This window comes from Pristis pectinata, chromosome 2 (genome assembly GCF_009764475.1).
Source record: "Pristis pectinata isolate sPriPec2 chromosome 2, sPriPec2.1.pri, whole genome shotgun sequence".
NCBI lineage: Eukaryota > Metazoa > Chordata > Chondrichthyes > Rhinopristiformes > Pristidae > Pristis > Pristis pectinata.
The window spans coordinates 53,914,383-53,933,475 of NC_067406.1; the positions used below are offsets into that span (position 1 = coordinate 53,914,383).

Here is a 19,093-nt window from a genome sequence, read left to right on the forward strand (position 1 = left end):
GTTGAAGCTTGGCTACATGTGTTATTTCATTTTGTCAGGCAAGGGCAAAGTTTGTGCTATGAATGAGATGGGGATCCTTTCCTTTCCTCTTTGTGGACCTCTGTACAAGGCTTTCTCTGAACATTCTGTTTGTTAGCTTTTCCTGATTGTCACATGGCATGGAGTGATCATGTAGACTACTTGTTTGTAATCCAATTTTTTTTTGGAAATAAATAATCCACTTTTGTCCTTTAGGATTTACAGCTTTGAATCTCATGTTGGGGGAGAGCACTCAAATGAAGGTATGGTGTTTCATACAAAAGTCTTCTGATGGGACATTGACTGCCTTGCTTTTTCCACTCCCCTGACTTGCACCAACCTACCACTCTCTGAACTTCTAGCACTTCCCTCACTCAGAGCCAACCCCAGTATCGTCATCAAGCCTGCCGAAAAGGCTGGCGTTGTTGTAGATTGGCAAACTAACCTCTGTCTTGTAGAAGTCAGGTGTCACCTTGAGGACATCCTCATGCTGCCCTCCGGACCATGAACCCACCATCAAACATCAGGCCATTGTTTGCTCTTCGCTCTTGTTTGGTCTTCTGTTCCCTGCCATACTGCACTTCCCCATGCAACCACAGGAGGTGCAGTACCTGTCCTTTCACCTCTTCCCTTCCCACCATCCAGGGACCCAAGTTGTCTTTCCAGGTGAAGCAGTCACACACTTGTTCTTCTTCCAATGTAGTGTACTGCATTCAGTATTCACAATGTGGCCTCTGCGTTGGAGAAATTAGGTGATTGTTTTGCAGAGTTTACAGGAGTGACCCTGAAGTCGTGGTTGCCTGCCACTTTAAATCACCATTCCACTCCCATTCTGATCTCTCTGTCTTGTGGCCTCCAGCACTGTTATAACAAGGCTCAACACCAGCCTGAGGAACAACACCTCATCTTCCATCTGGGCACATTGCAGCCTGTGGAACTCAATATCAATTTTTCTTTCTGTATGAGAACTGGCCATTTTTGCTTGCCATTCTTTGTCTCTTTTCTGTCTTTTTTATATAATCAGACCATGCACTGTTGGCAACACATTAAACGGACCATAAAGTTTAATCTTAACTGCCCTGTTATTTCTTCCTATCAAAGAAATTCCCTTTGTTCCATTCACCGCTTCCCCCACTTTCTCTGCTATCAAGCCTAAATTATTTCTCTTTTTCAGTTCTGATGAAGGATCCTGGACCTGAAACATTAACTCTGTTTCTCCTCGCAAAAGGTGCTGCCTGACCTGCTGAGTTTTTCCAATGTTTTCTGATTTTATTCGAGCTTTCCAGCTTCTGCAGTTCTTTTGATTTTCTGATACAAATGAGTTGTCTCTTCCCCTGTTGTAATGATATAGGAGCTCAAAGGCGGAGATTTTATTCTCAGAACAAGTGTAACTGAATGAAATTTCCCTTGGCCATTATCGTTCTGTTTGTCTTCTTGATAACCCGTAATATGATAATCTGTCATCGTTTAAAGATTTGACAATTTGTTATGTTCTCTATCTAAGTGGTAAAAATATAGATGCCTTAGTGTACTTAATATATTACAAGCATGAAGCCGGAAAGTTGGTACTTGTGGCTTTAGCATTTTGTTATGCATGGAAGGAGCAATTCAGTGTAGAAGGAAAGAATTACATTTTCCAACAATTAGTTCAGAAGATATGAGGGGGCAAAGAAGCAGAGGCAGCAAATTACCTCCCTAGCATAGCAATTTGATATAATACAGAAATAAAAGAAAAGGTTTCAAACAATTCAGACATCAATTTCTTCCTAGCACACATATATTGTCTTGTCAATGGATCTTCTCCTAATCATTCCAAATAATTTTCTTTTGTTGCTGAAAATAACTTTGAAAATTTCTGTAATTGTAAATTTATTTTCTTCTTGTGTAGTACTTGGAAACTATTTTCAGTCTACTCTTCCAATTGCTGCAACAAGTCACAGAATGTGATACAAAGATGCATGTTTTGCACGTCATTTCTTGTGTCATCGAAAGAGTTGGAATGCAGGTAATGTTCTAGAAATGCTTGCATCTTGTTTTAATTAACACTTTCTGCACAAATGTTGTTCCGTTTATTCAAATTGAAAACTTAATCACATACAAGTTTCTCTGGTTTTCATTCCAGCAATGGTAGGGCTGCCATTTGGTGAGATTTACTCATATTTGAATGTGGAAAGTAAATGATAGATTATGAGGAAAAATTTCTGTTGATTGCACCCTTGCTCAGCAATTAGTTCTGTAATTTTTCCTATTATATGTATTTTTTGAACAATTTATCTAATTTGGTATAATTGAATGTTTTTATTTCTTCAGTTTTTGCTTCAGGAGATTTTTTTTAATTCATAGATTCGTCCTTATGTTGGATGTTTGGTACAGTATTTACCTTTGCTTTGGAAGCAGTCTGAAGATCACAATATGTTGCGGTGTGCAATTCTCACCACGTTGATTCACCTAGTTCAGGTACAGTTTGAATGAATGTATTATCTTGTCATCAAGTGTGAACTTGTACTGAAATATTTTACATAAGCTTTTCTGGGAGTCCAATTCTATGGCATCAGGTTTGTTTTGTATTCTTTTTGCAATTTATATAGCTCTTGAAGGGTTCTTGTCAACATGACACATGAATGAAATGACGATGGGCTTCTATTGCTCAATGTTTTGTGTAAGTGAGTCTTTATTTTTGGAGAAAGGAGAAAATTAAAAAATTTTGTCCCAACTTAACAGTGGTTTGGTTTGATTTTGGACTGGATTTAACTGGCATCAAGTTCGGACACAATAAGTTCCTCTGATCCAGTTAATCATGTGAATATTGAAAGCTTTGTACCTTTTAATAGGAGAGTTGTCTCATGGACTAACCAAGTAATATTCTGCCATAGTCACTTCCATGGAATCATAAGACACAGGAGCAGAATTAGGGCATTTGGCCCATCGAGTCTGCTCCCCCATTCGATCATGGCTGATTTATTTTTCCCTCTCAGCCCCATTCTCCTGCCTTCTTCCCATAACCTTTGACATCCTTGCTAATCAAGAACCTATCAGCCTCCGCTTTAAGTATACCCAATGACTTGGCCTCCACAGCTGTTTGTGGCAATGAATTCCACAGATTCACCACCCTCTGGCTAAAGAAATTCCTCCTCATCTCTGTTCTAAAGGGACGTCCTTCTATTCTGAGGCTGTGCCCTCTGGTTCTAGACTCTCCCACTACTGGAAACATCCTCTCCACGTCCACTCTACCCAGGCCTTTCAATATTCAGGAGGTTTCAATGAAATTCCCACTCATCCTTCTAAACTCCAGCGAGTACAGGCCCAGAACCATCAAACGCTCCTCATACGTTAACCTTTTCATTCCCGGAATCATTCTTGTAAGCCTCCTCTGGACCCTCTTCAATGCCAGCACATCCTTCCCTAGGTATGGGGCCCAAAACTGCTCACAATACTCCAAATGTGGTCTGACCAATGCTTTATAAAGACTCAGCATTACATCCTTGCTTTTAATATTCTAGTCCTCTTGAAATGAATGCAAACATTGAATTTGCCTTCCTTACTACTGACTCAACCTGCAAGTTAACCGTTAGGGAATCCTGCACGAGGACACCCAAGTCCCTTTGCACTTCCGATATCGGAATTCTCTCCCCATTTCGAAAATAGTCTACGCCTTTATTCCTTTTACCAAAGTGCATGACCATACACTTCTGTACACTATATTCCATTGGTCACTTCTTTGCCCATTCTCCTAACCTGTCCAAGTCCTTCTCCAGACTCCCTGCTTCCTCAACACTACCTGCCCCAGCACCTATCTTTGCATCATCTGGAAACTTGGCCACAAAGCTATGAATTCCATCATCCAGATTATTAACATAAAATGTGAAAAGTAGCGGACCCAACACCCACCCCTGCAGAACACTACTAGTCATCTTAGCCAATCTGAAATGGCCCCCTTTATTCCCACTCTTTGCCTTCTGCCGGTCAGCCAATCTTCTAACCATGCTAGTACCTTTCCTGTAATACCACGGGCTCCTGTCTTGTTTAGCAGCCTCATGTGCGGGCACCCTGTTCAAAAGCCTTCTGAAAATCCAAATAAACAACATCCACTGACTCTCCTTTGTCTATCCTGCCTGTTACTTTCTCAAAGGATTCCAACAGATTTGTCAGACAAGATTTCCCCTTAAGGAAGCCATGCTGACTTTGGCCTATTTTGTCATGTGCATCCAAGTACCCCTTTATGACTTTATGCTGTCTTTGACTTTCCTTGTCAGCCACGGTTGCCTCATCCTCCCTTTAGAATGCTGCTTCTTTTTTGGGATGAAATGATCCTGCATCTTTTGAATTACTCCCAGAAACACCTGCTATTGCTGCTCTACCATCATACCTGCTGGGGTCCCCTTCCAAACAACTTTGGCCAGCTCCTTTCTCATGCCTCTGTAGTTACCTTTACTCGACTGTAACACTGATACATCTGATTTGAGATTCTCTCTCTCAAACTACAGGGTGAATTCTATCATATTATGATCACTGCCTCCTAAGGGTTTCTTTATCATAAGCTCCCAAATCAAATCTGGTTCATTGCGCAACACCAAATCCAGAATTGCCTTTTCTCTAATGGGCTCGACCACAAGTTGTTCTAAAAAGCCATTCCTTAGGCATTTTACAAATTCCTTCTCTTGGGATCCAGTACCAGCCTGATTTTCCCCAGGCTGCCTGCATATTGAAGTCCCCCGTAACATTGACTTTCTTACATGCCTTTTCTATCTCCTGTTGTATCCCATATCCTGGCTACTATTCGGAGGCCTGTATGTAACTCCCATCAGGGTTTTTTTTTTACCCTTGCAGTTTCTTATCTCTACCCACAGGGATTCTACATCTTCTGAACCTTTGTCACTTCTTGTTAAGGATTTGATTTCATTTTTTTACCAACAGAGCCACCCTATCCTCTCTTCCCACCTGCCTGTCATTTCGATAGGATGTGTATCCTTGGATGTTTAACTCGCAGCTGTGATCTTCTTTTAGCCACAACTCTGATGCGCACAATGTCGTACTTGCCAATTTCTATCTGCAATATAAGCTCATCTACCTGGTTTTGTATACTGCGTGCATTCACATATAACACCTTCAGTCCTGTATTCACCACCCTTCTTCTCAAACTTGTTTCCATGTTTCCTGAAGTTAAATTCTTATCCTTTCTAAACTTTATCTTATTTTTTTTTATTCTGGAGACTTCAGTAACCTCTCCTGTGCTCTCTTTCCTTTTACTTTATCAATATTTTTCCAATCTGTTTGAACCAACCCCCCTACTATTTAACTTAAAGCCCTATCTACAGCCATAGTATGCGATTCACCAGGACCCTGTTCCCAGCATGGTTCAGGTGGAGCCTGTCCCATTGGAACAGCTCCCTCCTTCCCCAATACTGGTGCCAATGTCCCACATATTCAAACCCACTTCTCCCACACCAATCTTTGAGCCATGCATTTGACTCTCTGATCCTTTTGACCCTGTGCCAATTTGCATGTGGCTCAGGTAGCAATCCAGAGATTATTACGTTTTTGGTTCTGCTTTTTAATTTAGTCCCTAGCTGCTCAAATTCCCTCAGCAAAACCTCTTTCCTTGTTCCACCTACATGATTGGTAACCACATGGACCACAACAACTGGATCTTTCCCCTCCCACTCCAAATTCCTCTGCAGGTCAGATGAGATGTCCCAAACCCAGGATAGCCTTCGGGACTCTTGATCCTTGTGACAGAAAATTGTGTCTATTCCCCTGACTACATTATCCCCAATTACAACTACATTTCTTTTCTCTCCCCCCTCTTGAATGGCTGGTTAGGTTGCTCATCCTTCCTATAGTCCCCATATATATCATGTCAATCATACTCTTAGTCAACATCCCAGATTTTGCAGGATAAAGGATGACGGCACAGTGGCACGTGCTTGGGAGGGCATGGCTTAAGGCTTAAAACGGGCAAGGAAATTTGCTGATTGCCATCTACTTGCCTTTGGCTGATGAATTTATAAAACACCACTTGGAAAAAGCTGGTAAGGGCAGAGAGGAGTCACTGATTGGGGGACCTCGATGTTCATCTCCAAGAATGATTTGGTAGCATTAAACTTGACCAGGTGGGTGACTGGACTTGAAGTAGGTGATGAGACAACCTGCCCAAGGGAAAATCCTTGGGGGTGTGGTTGGGGTGGGGGGGTGGTGGGGGCAGCACATGCGGCGTCCTCCTTTGAACCTTTCTGTACAGGACTACAATTGCACTAAAGTGGTTTAGTGCAGAGAACCAACTAATACCACAACTGTTGTTCAGATCTCAGCTTTGCAATCCTCCCACATCCAGCTATGAATTATAGTGATCAATTACTCTGGTAACAAGAATATCCTCAGGCTCACTGTTCATATTGCATAGTAATGAGTGCCAAAGAAGAGATTGACCAGTCTGCAATTGTTCTACCAAAAGTGGTGAATGGGTGGTCTTTTTGGACTCCTGAGGCCAATCTTCATCCAGTTCAATTCACTTCATGGTGTCATGGCGTATCAACAGCAGTAATGGGTCCTGTGGCTCTTTGAACCTGCTCTACCATTCATCGAGATCATGATTACTCTTCTACTTCAACGCCACGGTTTGTCTTCTACTTCAAGGCCTTGTATAAGTAGAATAAGGCATTTTTGCTCCTGTACTCAAATCCTCTTTTAATAAAGGCTAGTATACCTTTTGCCTTCCTAATCGCTTGCTGAACTTGCATGTTGGCTTTCAGTGATTTGCCATGACCAGAAACGGTGGGCATCTAAAAAGATTTAAGGTCTGTGTAGTCAGATCATTAAAATGTCATTCGTAATAGAAAGCTGGCCTTAATATCTAGAGGACAGACATACAAGAGATTCATGATCTGAATAAGTAACATAATTTTTCCACACTTGGAGTATTGTGCATTGTGGGCACCACTAGGAAAATTAAGCATGCCTATAAATCCCTTGACATGCTTTGCTTACTTTTTTAAACATAGGAATTACATTAATTGTCCTCAGAAACTTGTACTTTCTAATGATTGTTTATCCTTCTGTAATAGTACCTCTGCTTTCTCTTCCTAACTTTAAATATGTGCTTATGAAGGTAAATCTGCTTGAACAATCTGTAGCAGGTTAACCTTGTTGAGGAACAGTGTCTCCATTCATTTGAATAGAGAAGAATGGCTGTGAAGTACATTTTAGTTAATCTATATTGTTTGAGTTGCTTTATGTTAAAGAGTATTTTAATTTTAAAATGTGAATTTTCATTTTTTTATTCTTTAAATGACTTTAAAAGTTTGACATGCAGGAGTATTCAGAAACATTCAAAGATGTTAATGACTTTGAAAGCTGGCTAAATTAAAGGTCTGGCTGAGGTTGTCTAAACTTTTCTCAGTTTTATGGGAAGGGCATGACTGCACTCCTCTTCTGCTACCAGACCCCACCCACCTCATGTAATAGTCTAAATGTGCACAAAGCCCAAAGCTCTACCTTTGTGCAAAGTCTACCTTGATTGGGCTAAGCTGAAAGGACAAGCTTGACAGTGGGGGATCTGGACAAGGATTCTAGACTTTTATCTTGGGTTAGCTTCTACCATAAGTGCTGGCCATTCAATGCTGACTGCAAGCTCTGTGCCAAGAGCGTCAGTCTTCCACTGAGATCCATGTGGATCTGCTGGTAGAAATGCCCAATAACTGGGCTAAACATAAGCAGATGTTGCAGCACGGTGCTGATAGACACCTTGTGGCTAGGAAATCTGTCTCCCCTCTGCACCCGTGCCAAGATATTCTGGTGTAATTACAGCGGATTCATCAAAATGAATGGAAGAAATCAGCTGCCAAGTGAAAGATAAATAAAACTTTCTATTTCATTGGAAACTTGGTGTGTGCGCATTTCGAGCCTTGCAACTTACCAATTTTAAAATATATTACAACTTTTTTTTACTTTTAATAAGAAGCCAAGTGAGTCTGTATGTTTGTTTTAAGTCTTCTTTACATAGCTGTGTTTCAATTATCCTTAGTTCACCTGCTTTGCTTTGAATAAAATGTACTTTGTTGACACGCAGTCCAATTCCCTTTTGATGATTGTTCCTTTATATTAACAATTGTTCCTTTATATTAACAGTTGTTTCATACTTCTGCTTAGTAACTGTATTCTTGACCTGGTTCCCTTCCTTTGTTATCCTTGCTTATTGGCTTTGTCAAACCCCTTCTTTCTCATCATTTTCCTTTGTCTATAGATATGTTATTTTCACCACATACATTTGTATGTAATGTGCATTTGAGCACATTTTGGGAGTATCTATAGAGTTGTTATACGTAATAATATAATTTTCCTTTATATACAGTGGAATTATTTGTTCACTTTTCCTGCTATTGAAGGCAGGCACAGTAATGTAGCAGTTAACGTAACGCTATTAGAGCGCCAGCAACCCAGGTTAAATTCCGGCCGCTGTCTGTAAGGAGTTTGTACATTCTCCCTGTGTCTGCGTGGGTTTCCTCCGGGTGCTCCGGTTTCCTCCCACATTCCAAAGACGTACGGGTTAGGAAGTTGCGGGCATGCTATGTTGGTGCTGGAAGCGTGGTGACACTTGCGGGCTGCCCCCAGAACACTCTACGCAATAGATGTATTTCACTGTGTGTTTCGATGTACATGTAACTAATAAAGAGATATCTTATCTTATCTTTGTTTACCTCTAGGGTTTGGGAGCAGACAGCAAAAATCTCTACCCATTCTTGCTGCCGGTCATTCAGTTAAGTACAGATGTTGCCCAGCCTCCCCATGTTTATCTCCTGGAAGATGGTTTAGAATTATGGTGAGTAAACCTTCCTGAGAAACTTTTAAGTTTGCCTTTTATGAAATTAACAAAACATTAATGAGTATGCTTATAATTATTTTATATTGTTACAGCATCATTTACTCACTGGACAGGATCTTGTTGGAAAGCATCATGTGTTCTGTAGCAAATAGGAACATTTGTCCTGTTTTGGGAAGTTCAAGATTTTATGCCAAAGTATGCATAAGCCCTGAACTTGTTGACAGATTATCAACTTTTCAGTAGTTCATAGAATATCAGTTCAGCAGTTTAGGTTGGCTTTGGTGGAGTGTAATGGAAATGTTTGTCGGGGACTTGGTCCCAACTGTCTCACGCGATTGTTCACAATTGTGATTTAGCTGTGTCACGAACCAGCAACAAAAGAAACACACTGAGCATGATTCAGTGTTAAAAACTATTTTATTAATCACTACTTATGATAATACGTAAAATAAAAGTAAAAATGTTAGTATGTTAGAATTCAAAAATGTTAAACCTCGAACGTTAACCCCAAAACTAAACTCGTCGTGTGTGTGTGTGTGACAAAGTCCCAAACTCCAAGTTCCGGAATGGTTCTTAAAGTTCAGTTCCGCAAGCCATAAGGTGAAACATGAGCAAGGGCTTCTTCAACAACCACCGTTGTCAGAAGATAAGACGTAGGTGTAGAAAAACATAGAGAGAGTACATACGAAATCCAAATGTTCCACGATGGAACCCAAACGACACTTCAGTGTTTACTCGGTAGTGACTTCCTCACCCTGAAAAGCATCCGAACCGTGGTCATCCACACACAAATACCTGTTTCCTTCTACAGGTCAGCAACAAAGTGAACTCCACCGGATTACTTCCAACTTCCATACATGGATTTCAGTGGCAAACACAGTTATTGTTTCTCATCCATCGATAGAGAAAACAAGCAGGCTGGTGTCTCTCTCCCTTCTCTCTCTCTCCTTCTTCTTCTAACTTCTTCAACAACGTCATTACGTCCTTTATCTTCTATTGACGTAAGCACGCCCCACACACACATACACACACACTCTCTATCTTAAAGGGACTTTCACTGAGTCCGTAACAGCTGTTTGAGGCCTGGAACTGTGCGATATGCATCTTTTGCCAAATCTGCAACCGTATCAAACCTCCAATATTTGTGCACATCAACAGAAAGTGGCTTTTCTAACCTGTACCCAAAGAATAAAATTCAAATGAATGATGTCTCTGATCCCACTCCAGGCCCATCTGATAAAGGTTGGAGAGACAAATCCCCCAGTGGTAATGGTGGGGAATCCCAGCACAATTGGATGCCACCACTGGGTTCCATATGAAGTCTAGTGAATGACCACTGTGATAGATGTGGTAGCATCAGTTGCTCAGTAAGTCCTGGACTTGCAGGTCTTGAGGCTTGCTCCAGGTCAGAACCAATGGTTACACCCGGCAAAATTTGACCCAAACAGTCTTTGTTAATTTAATGTAATCATTCATGAAAGCATGCAAAAGATTATTTAACCAAAAAAATGTTTATTGAAGTATTTGGAAGGAATTTCAGCATGTTTGCATACTTAATGATTAATGTATTCAGTTCCAAATAATTGTTTTATGTAAGGTATTTTTTGGCTTTTTTAATTTTATTACCAGCAGGGTGTCATAATACTTGAATTCTGAGGGAAAATTGCAATATTTTGTAGTTTAAGTGGATGTGGAAATGTATCTTTAGCACAGATTTCAGCATATGTTTTATCATTCAGCAATACAAGTTTAAGTTTCATGATGAACAATTCTGGTAAATATAGAACTTTTTTGCATCAATCTTGAAAACATTCCACCAAATAACATTAAAACATGGAAATATACCATTTAAGGAGACACAAGAGACTACAGATGCTGGAATCTGGAGCAACAAACAATCTGCAGAGGAACTCAGTGGGTCATTCAGCATCTGTTTTTTGGGGGGGAGGGGTGTGTAACAGAATTGTTGGCATTTCAGGTCGAAACCTTGCATCAGGACTGAGAGGGGAGATGGCTAGTATAAAGAGGAGAAGGAGATCACTGTCTCACCACTCCCTTCTCCACTTTATACTGGCCATCTCCCCTCTCAGTCCTGATGCAGGGTTTCAACCCGAAATGTCGATAATTCCTTCCCTCTCCACAGATGTTGCTTGACTCGCTGAGTTCTTCCAGCAGATTATTTGTTGCTCAACGTCCCATTTAATCCAGTTTTGTCCATGCTGGCGTAAAAACATATGGATATTTTTGCAATTACTTGTGTCTTTATTATTCTGCTAGGTGTTTATTTTTACCTTTTAACCTGTTTTGTTTTTATTCCTTTTGCTGTTTCAAATGTCTAACTTCTGTGCCTGAAGCACAAACCTTGCAAATGAATTAGGGCAGCGGGTAGTGCAACTGTCTCACAGTTCCAGCAATCCAGGTTTGATTCTGGCCACGAATGCTATCTATGTGGAGTTTGCATTTTTTCTCTGTGATCACATGGGTTTCCTCCGGGTGTTCTGGTTTCATCCACATCCTGACGACGTGCTAGTTGTTACAGTAATTGACTACTGTAAATTACCCCTAGGGTAGATGGGGGAATCAGGAGGGAGTTAATGAGCAAGTGTGACAGAACATGTCACATGGAAGTAAGTCAGAGAATGAGATTGCTCTGAACCAAATGGCCTTTTATGTCATAAAGGATGTATGAGATTTTAATTCTATAACCTCAGGACTTGGCAAAGGTATTTCATACTTATGATGCCACTATTTACCATCAGATATCAGTCCAGACAGATCCCTGAATATGGCATCTGTAATGTTTTTAAGATGTTGAGTGATCAATCGCATTGCAGAATTTTCAAGGGAAATCAGGAAATCAAAGCACAATTTTTAATGAACATTTTAGGCATTTCATAGTGTGAGAAATGAAGCTTCAAAATAATGTGGGAGGAACTTGACAAAACAAGTTACTATGACTCCAGTGATATTCAGCAGACCCAGCTCAGTGCCAGCAAAATTGAATGACTGCTTTGAATAATACTGCCACATCTCAAATTTGTGTTGAATATGCAGATAAGTGAATTGTGAGGGAATATCCAATTTATTTGCAAATATCTGTTAATATTCACTGGATTTGACACTTGTAAAATCTATCTGTGATCCCTTAAACATTGGTCTATGTCTGGCTCCAAGTTTAAATTTTACACTTAAATTAATAATGTCCTTTAAGGCACTGCTTAATTAGTATGCCAGCCATGCAATAGAAACCTTGAAGTGTTTAATCATGGACAGAACTGTGCAACAATTGCAATAAATATATTGGCAAACATTTAAATAATTCTGTTCAATGGAAACATTTTTTTAATCATTCTTTTTCAATGGATTCTACATTTACTCCCCTCTTTCACCTTCTGTGTCCATTGAGTAAGCAATTTACAGTTTTGCTAAGCTGATGCTAGAAGACCAGCTTAGTACATTTTGCTTTTTTTAATTTCTTATTGATTCACAATATTTAGCCAGTTCGAACCATGGAGTTTCACTTTCTTGGTAGGGTTTGAGTTCTAACATGTTCTCCTGGTTGACAGTATGGGAATACTGTGGCCCCTTAAATACTGTATTTTACCATTTCAAGTTCAACACTTCTGTTGTAACTGAATGTCTCTGAAAGAGATTACTAAGGCCAGGATGCAAGCAAACTTTCCAAGAATGGCCACCAACTACAGTGATTACATTTCAAAAGGTATTTTGTTGGCTATGGAGTACTTTGGAATGTCCTGAGAGCATAACAGTCATTGTATGAATGTAGTCTTTTTATAAATGATACTCCTGGATATGAGACCAATAGATGCCAACCATACTGTGGCACTGTGACTAGACTCATCCTTTGCAAGATTAGGGACAGTTAGAACCTCAGAACAGTGACATTTTGTGTTTGCCAACAATTTGCTGGAGCCACACATAGTGCTTGCTAACAGGATGAAGTTGTATTTTCTCCCCAGATACAATCCATTGTCCAATTCCAGATGAAATGGAAGATGGCTCAGCTGACTGCTGCTGTGCAGGAGTTGGGAATAAGCCACACCTGCACCATGCACAACATTTGCATCTGATGACCAGGTTCATTCCATAATTGAGAGAGGGTGCCACATTTGCACTCCAGTTTTTGCTTCACCTGAGCTATATGCACTTGGTTCATGAGCCTGCTCTTCAGAACCATATTTCCAGCAGCTCAGGTAATGAGACTAATGGTGGAAACAAAGGATTGGTAAGACTGGTAACTTTGCTTTTGCTGCAACTCTCTCTGACACTGAAACCAATTTGAGCCAAATGTTTGCCAGTCTGCAGAATGACAGTGGAGCTGAGCAGAAGATGGTGATGTCATTCATGTACAGGGAGTTTAAACTGAGTGCTTTTACAGCCTGGGATCACCCCTCTTGTCCCTATCTTGTTGAACTCAATAAAGGTTTGGTACAATACACAAACAAGACATAGCAGAGATGACAGCCCTGCGAAACTCCAGTTTTGATTGGAGTTTCCTAGCCCATATTGTGCTACTGATGTCAGCAGAGAGCGGTCATATCCAATTGCGGATTCCATGCCTAAACCCCATTTTAGAAAATGTTTATTGTGATACATGTGGAATATTTTGTCAAAGGCCTTTGCCTGGGGCAAGCTACTAAGCAAGTGTCCACCCTCCTGCCCACATGTAAATGATAGTATCACTAAGCAGTGCAAGGCTGACAGAGGTTCCTGCTGGCTGTGGCTGTGGCACAAATCTGACCTGGTTGAATTACCAACCCCAGAACAGACTTGATAGGTGATGACTTTGGACACTAGCATGTAAATCGTGACGGTCCAGGCAAGTTCCTGCTCACCCAACCTAGAATATCTTAACGGTGAAGTGTCATCCATACTACCTGCCACGGGAGTTCACTTCAGCTATCCTGATGGCAGTCTGCATACCACCCCAGACGGACATGAAGCCTGCACTCAATGAACTATACTCTGTGGTCAACAACCTTGAAACAGGATACCCCAAGGCCCTCTTCATTATTGTAGGTGAGTTCAACCAGACCGACCTCAAGAGTGTGTTACCAAAGTACTACCAGCACATCTCCTGTCCCACCAGGAGCCCAAACACCCTTGACCATTGCTATACAACCATAAAAGATGCCTACCAAGCCACCCCCCACCCTCACTTTGGTAAGTCAGACCATCAGGCTGTGCTCCTTCTCCCTGCATACACACAGAAACTGAAATGGGAGGATCCAGTACAGAAAGTCGTGCAGTGCTGGTCTGAGGAAATAGATGAGCTTCTGTGCGACTGCTTTGAGTCAGTGGACTGGTCCATGTTCAAAGACTCAGCTGCCAACCTTGATGAGTTTGTCACCACCATCACAGACTTTATCAGTAAGTGTGTTGAGGACTGTGTACCAAAGAGGACAATACGGGTGTTCCCAAACCAGAAAACAGAATGAACCAGGAGATCCACACCCTACTGAAATCGAGGACTACTGCATTCCAATAGTTGACCCTGACCTTAACAAGAAATCGAGATACGACCTCCATAAAGCTATTAAAAATGCCAAGAGACGATACCGGTTCAAAATAGAGTCCCAGACCAGCCGTCAGTTGTGGCGGGGCTTACAAGCTATAACGGGCTACAAAATGAAGTCGGGCAACATAGTCAATAACAGCGCATCCCTTCCTGATGAGCTTAACATTTCGAACAGAAGGGGAGTGATTTGTCACTACCCACCCTGACAGCCTCCAATGCAACTGAACCCGTGGTCACCGTTGAGGACGAAAGGTCAGTCTTCCGGAGAGTGAACCCAAGAAAAGCAGCTGGCCCGGATGTTGTCCCTAGCTGTGTCCTCAGATATTGTGCTGATCAGTTGGTGGGGTTATTTGCAGACATATTTAACTTCTCCCTGCTTCACTGTTAGGTTCCCACCTGTTTTAAGAAGACCACTATCATCCTGGTACCTAAGAAAAATAAGGTAACATGCCTTAATGACTACTGACTAGTGGCTCTGACATCCACCATCATGAAGTGCTTTGAGAGGCTGGTCATGGCACGCATTGACTCCAGCCTCCCAGAAAACCTTGACCCACTGCAATTCGCCTACTGCCAAAACAGGTCTACAGTGGACATCATCTCCCTGGCCCTACACTCATCACTGGAGCATCTGGACAGTAAAGGCACCTAAGTTAGACTATTTATTGACTACAGCTCCACCTTCAGTACTATAATTCCAAGCAAACTCATCACCAAACTCCGAGACCTGGGACTCAACACCTATCTCTGCAAATAGATCCTTGACTTTCTGACCAATAGACCGCAATCAGTGAGGATAGGCAGCAATACCTCCGGCACGATTATTCTCAACACTGGTGCCCCACAAGGCTGCATCCTCAGCCCTCTACTCTACTACCTATATATTCATGACTGCATGGCCTGTTTCTGCTCTAACTCCATCTACAAGTTTGCAGATAATACCACCTTAGTAGGCCGTATCCCAAATAATGATGAGTCAGAGTACAGGAAGGAGATGGAGAACTTAGTGGCATGGTGTCATGACAACAATCTTTCCCTCAATGTTAGCAAAACAAAAGAGCTGGTCATTTACTTCAGGAAAGGGGGCGGTGTACACCCATCTGTTTACATCAATAGTGCTGAGGTCGAAAGGGTTGAGAGCTTCAAGTTCCTAGAAGTGAACATCACCAATAGCCTGTCCTGGTCCAACCACGTAGACGCCACGGCCAAGAAAGCTCACCAGCGCCTCTACTTCCTCAGGAGGCTAAAGAAATTTGGAATGTCCCCTTTGACACTTACCAACTTTTATTGATGCACCATAGAAAGCATCCTATCTGGATGCATCATGGCTTGGTATGGCAACTGCTCTGCCCAGGACTGCAAGAAACTGCAGAGAGTTGTGGAAACCAGCCTCCCCTCCATGGACTCTGTCTACCTCTCGCTGCCTTGGTGAAGCAGCCAGCGTAATTAAAGACCCCACCCACCCAGGTCATTTTCTCTTCTCCCCTCTCCCATTCGGTAGAAGATACAGGATCCTGAGGGCATATACCACCAGGCTCAAGGACAGCTTCTATCCCACGGTGATAAGACTATTGAATGGTTCCCTTATATGATGAGATGGACTCTTGACCTCACAATCCACCTTGTTATGACCTTGCACCTTATTGTCTACCTGCAATGCACTTCCCTGTAGCTGTGACACTTTACTCTGTCTTCTGTTATTGTTTTTTTACCCTGTACTACCTCAATGCACTGTGTAATGAATTGATCTGTACGAATTGTATGCAAGACCATTTTTTTCACTATTTTCACTGTAAGTTTTTCACTGTACCTCAGTACAACTCAGTAAACCAATAGCAATACCAATAAATCAAGATTAAGTGGTGGGATGGGTTGTTAATTTCTGAATTCTTTTCTGTCCTGCTTGCGGATGAGGATAATGATGCCCTTCCTCATGGATTTTCACGGACTGCCATCTAAGAACACTGTATACCACTAGCAGTTTTGGACTGATCCAATTCAACAGACCAAGTACAATTCAGTTGGCAAGCAATCAGAGTTTGTCTCAAAGGACTGGATAGATCTGTTACTGGTCTGCATGAAATGACATTGGCAAGCAGTCAAAGTCATTTGGCAAAATGTCTCAGCACCAAAACTTTCAAACAAGCACTAAGGCTTTGCTTGCCTGATGGTGAGAGGGTCCCGCCCCAGCAGATCCTCATGCATGGCCAGAGATACTGAGTGGGTCTTGACAATATGGATGTGGAAAGGATTTTTCCCCTTGTGGAAGGTCTAAATCTAGGGATAATAGTTTAAAATGGGTTACCCATTTAAGACACCGGTGAGATGAGGTGATTTTTTTTCTCTCGCAGAGCATTTGAAATTTTCTTCAAAGAACTGTGGAATCAGAGTCTTGAATATTTTTTTTTAAACAGGGGTAGATAGATATTGATGATCAAGATGGTAAAAGATGACTTGGGGTAGATGGGTCTTTGGAGTTGAGGTTGCAGTCATATAAGCCAAGTTTTTACCTAATGGGGACCAAGCTGGAGTGGCTACTCCAGCTCCTAATTAGTACGTACTTGTGTTCTGATGCTACCAAATCCTGCCTTTGGTGTGGATGAAAGCATCATCCATCTTCTGGAATGTATGTTTGCCATGGTCTGTAAGGAGATCCTGTCGTCTTTATTTAGGTTCATTTTGAACAACCCAGTAACACGGGGCTTTGTGCTTGAGGTGCTTTTCCCAAAGATGCAAAATGAGACGGTCATCAGCGGCTGCTGGTAGATTATGAACACAACAAAAAATGCATTTTGGTTTGCCTGAAACTTGCTGGCCCCAGTGAGTTTCAAGGGAGTATGGGAAATGGGGCACCAGTGAGTTTAATGGAACTTGGGAACCTGGGCCCTGGAGATTTTTTAGGGAGAGCAGGAAACAGGGCCTGGCTGTGTGAAAGGGAGTGTGGAAATCTGCACCCAGTAAACCAGATCACAAATCATTGAGATTTCTGAACAATTGGATAACATGCTATCTGAGTTTTACTGTAATCTCCAGAACAGATGATTCCCGTTTGCTTCTAACTGAACTCCCTTGTTCTGCTCTCCACAAACTTGAGGTGATCCAAACCTCTGCTGCGTAACTTGCACTCTATTATTCAGGCATAATCCGTTTACTACAGACTACATCAGTTAAGAAATGCTTCAGCAATAAAATTCTTATTATCAAATCCTTCCATGATCTTATCCCTTCTTATCTATGTAATCTCCTGGCCTAAACTTCCACGTCTCCAATTCTGGCTCATGTACCTGCCTCAACGTTGGCAGCAATGCCTTCGATAGTTAAGGTTTGGAACTCCATTCAAATTGTCCATTCTTCTTCTGTCGCCGTGATCAAGGCATGGATTATCCACTCTAATATCTTTGTATGTGTCTCAGTATCAAACTTAATGTGATAATGTTCTCTTTGATGATATTTCAGCTATGTTCATGGCGTCACATGAATGGAATTACTTGTTGTTGGTACAAATTTAAAGAAAAACCTTTGGATCTACTTTTCTGTTGATGATATGAGGATCAATTAAATTATTTTGAGGTGATGCAAATATTTGAATACAGATATTTGAACGAAAGAACAAAATTTTAATATGTTGTATGACCATTTCCTAGTTAAAAGCTTATTGTCCATAATTAAACTGAAGAAATGCAGGCCTCTGGATAAAATGCTTGGGAGAAGTGAATCAAAACTGCATTTATAATTCTAGCATATTTGCATTGAACAGATGTTCTTTTGCAAAGGAAATGATTTTTGATGGGATTTGATGAAAAGGGGCCTCATTTAGATAACATGAGCAGCACATAAAGTCTGCAGCAAATAAAAATGGGTGAAAGATGAGAATGGAAAATTTAATTTGTAAGTATTTTAACCTAAGTGCCTTTTATAATTTAACTTTATGTTTGCTCATCTAACAGTTTAATTTCACAGTGCCAATGAAGCTTGCTCATTGGTGAACTGTGATATTGATTTGCTAATGCAGTATCCCTTTATTACTGAACAGCTTGATTCTTATGGCCAAAGAAATAAGAGGTAACAATTTCATTGAAAAGCTTTCTTCAAAGGGAGGCAGGAAGTAGATGAAAAAAAGAAAACTTAAGATATTTATTACTGCAATATGACTGTGGGCTTGAAATCACAGACAACAAAATGTATGTCCCTGTGTATTTGGAAAATAAGTGATTTAAGCTATCTATGTTCTAGTAAATACCAAATGCAGTTTTTTGTTTAAATGTTATTGATATGTTCTATTAGCTGGATTGAGCTGATGGCTAGCCAGTGGATGCATTGGCTAGTTGCAGTGTGCACGCAAGTGCATTTGGACCACTCTGCATAGCAGCATGCAAGTATGGAACATGCTGCTGGTCAGATATAGGCATAACTTATTTGGCCAGGGGTTGAGTTACACATCATGTATAGCCCCTCAGCCTTCAGCTAGCCATAATGCTTTTTAAACAGCAATTCAAAAAAATATAGTCCCTCGTCCTGAAGTGGTAGGAACCATCTGACTCAGTAAGAGTAATAGCACTTTCCCCTTGAATTTAAATTGGTAAATGGATCATATAAATTGACACCATAATAATTCACAGGCAAGTATAAGCCAAGTCACTTCATTGCTAAACTTTTTAGTAACCAACTTTTAGTTATTTTTTAATACTTTACATTTCTTGGAAACCTTGTTTCATAAT

The 19,093-nt window shown here is 41.1% G+C and overlaps 1 protein-coding gene across 1 annotated transcript in view; it reads left to right on the forward strand.

The window, feature by feature from the left end:
• Positions 1-19,093, forward strand: part of ipo11 (importin 11) — a 325,504-nt gene that overhangs the window by 91,690 nt on the left and 214,721 nt on the right. Inside the window, exons 19-21 of the mRNA XM_052010436.1 lie at positions 1,907-2,023; positions 2,362-2,475; positions 8,718-8,833. Of these exons, the coding sequence (XP_051866396.1) occupies positions 1,907-2,023; positions 2,362-2,475; positions 8,718-8,833 (347 nt within the window). The remainder of the gene's footprint in view (positions 1-1,906; positions 2,024-2,361; positions 2,476-8,717; positions 8,834-19,093) is intronic.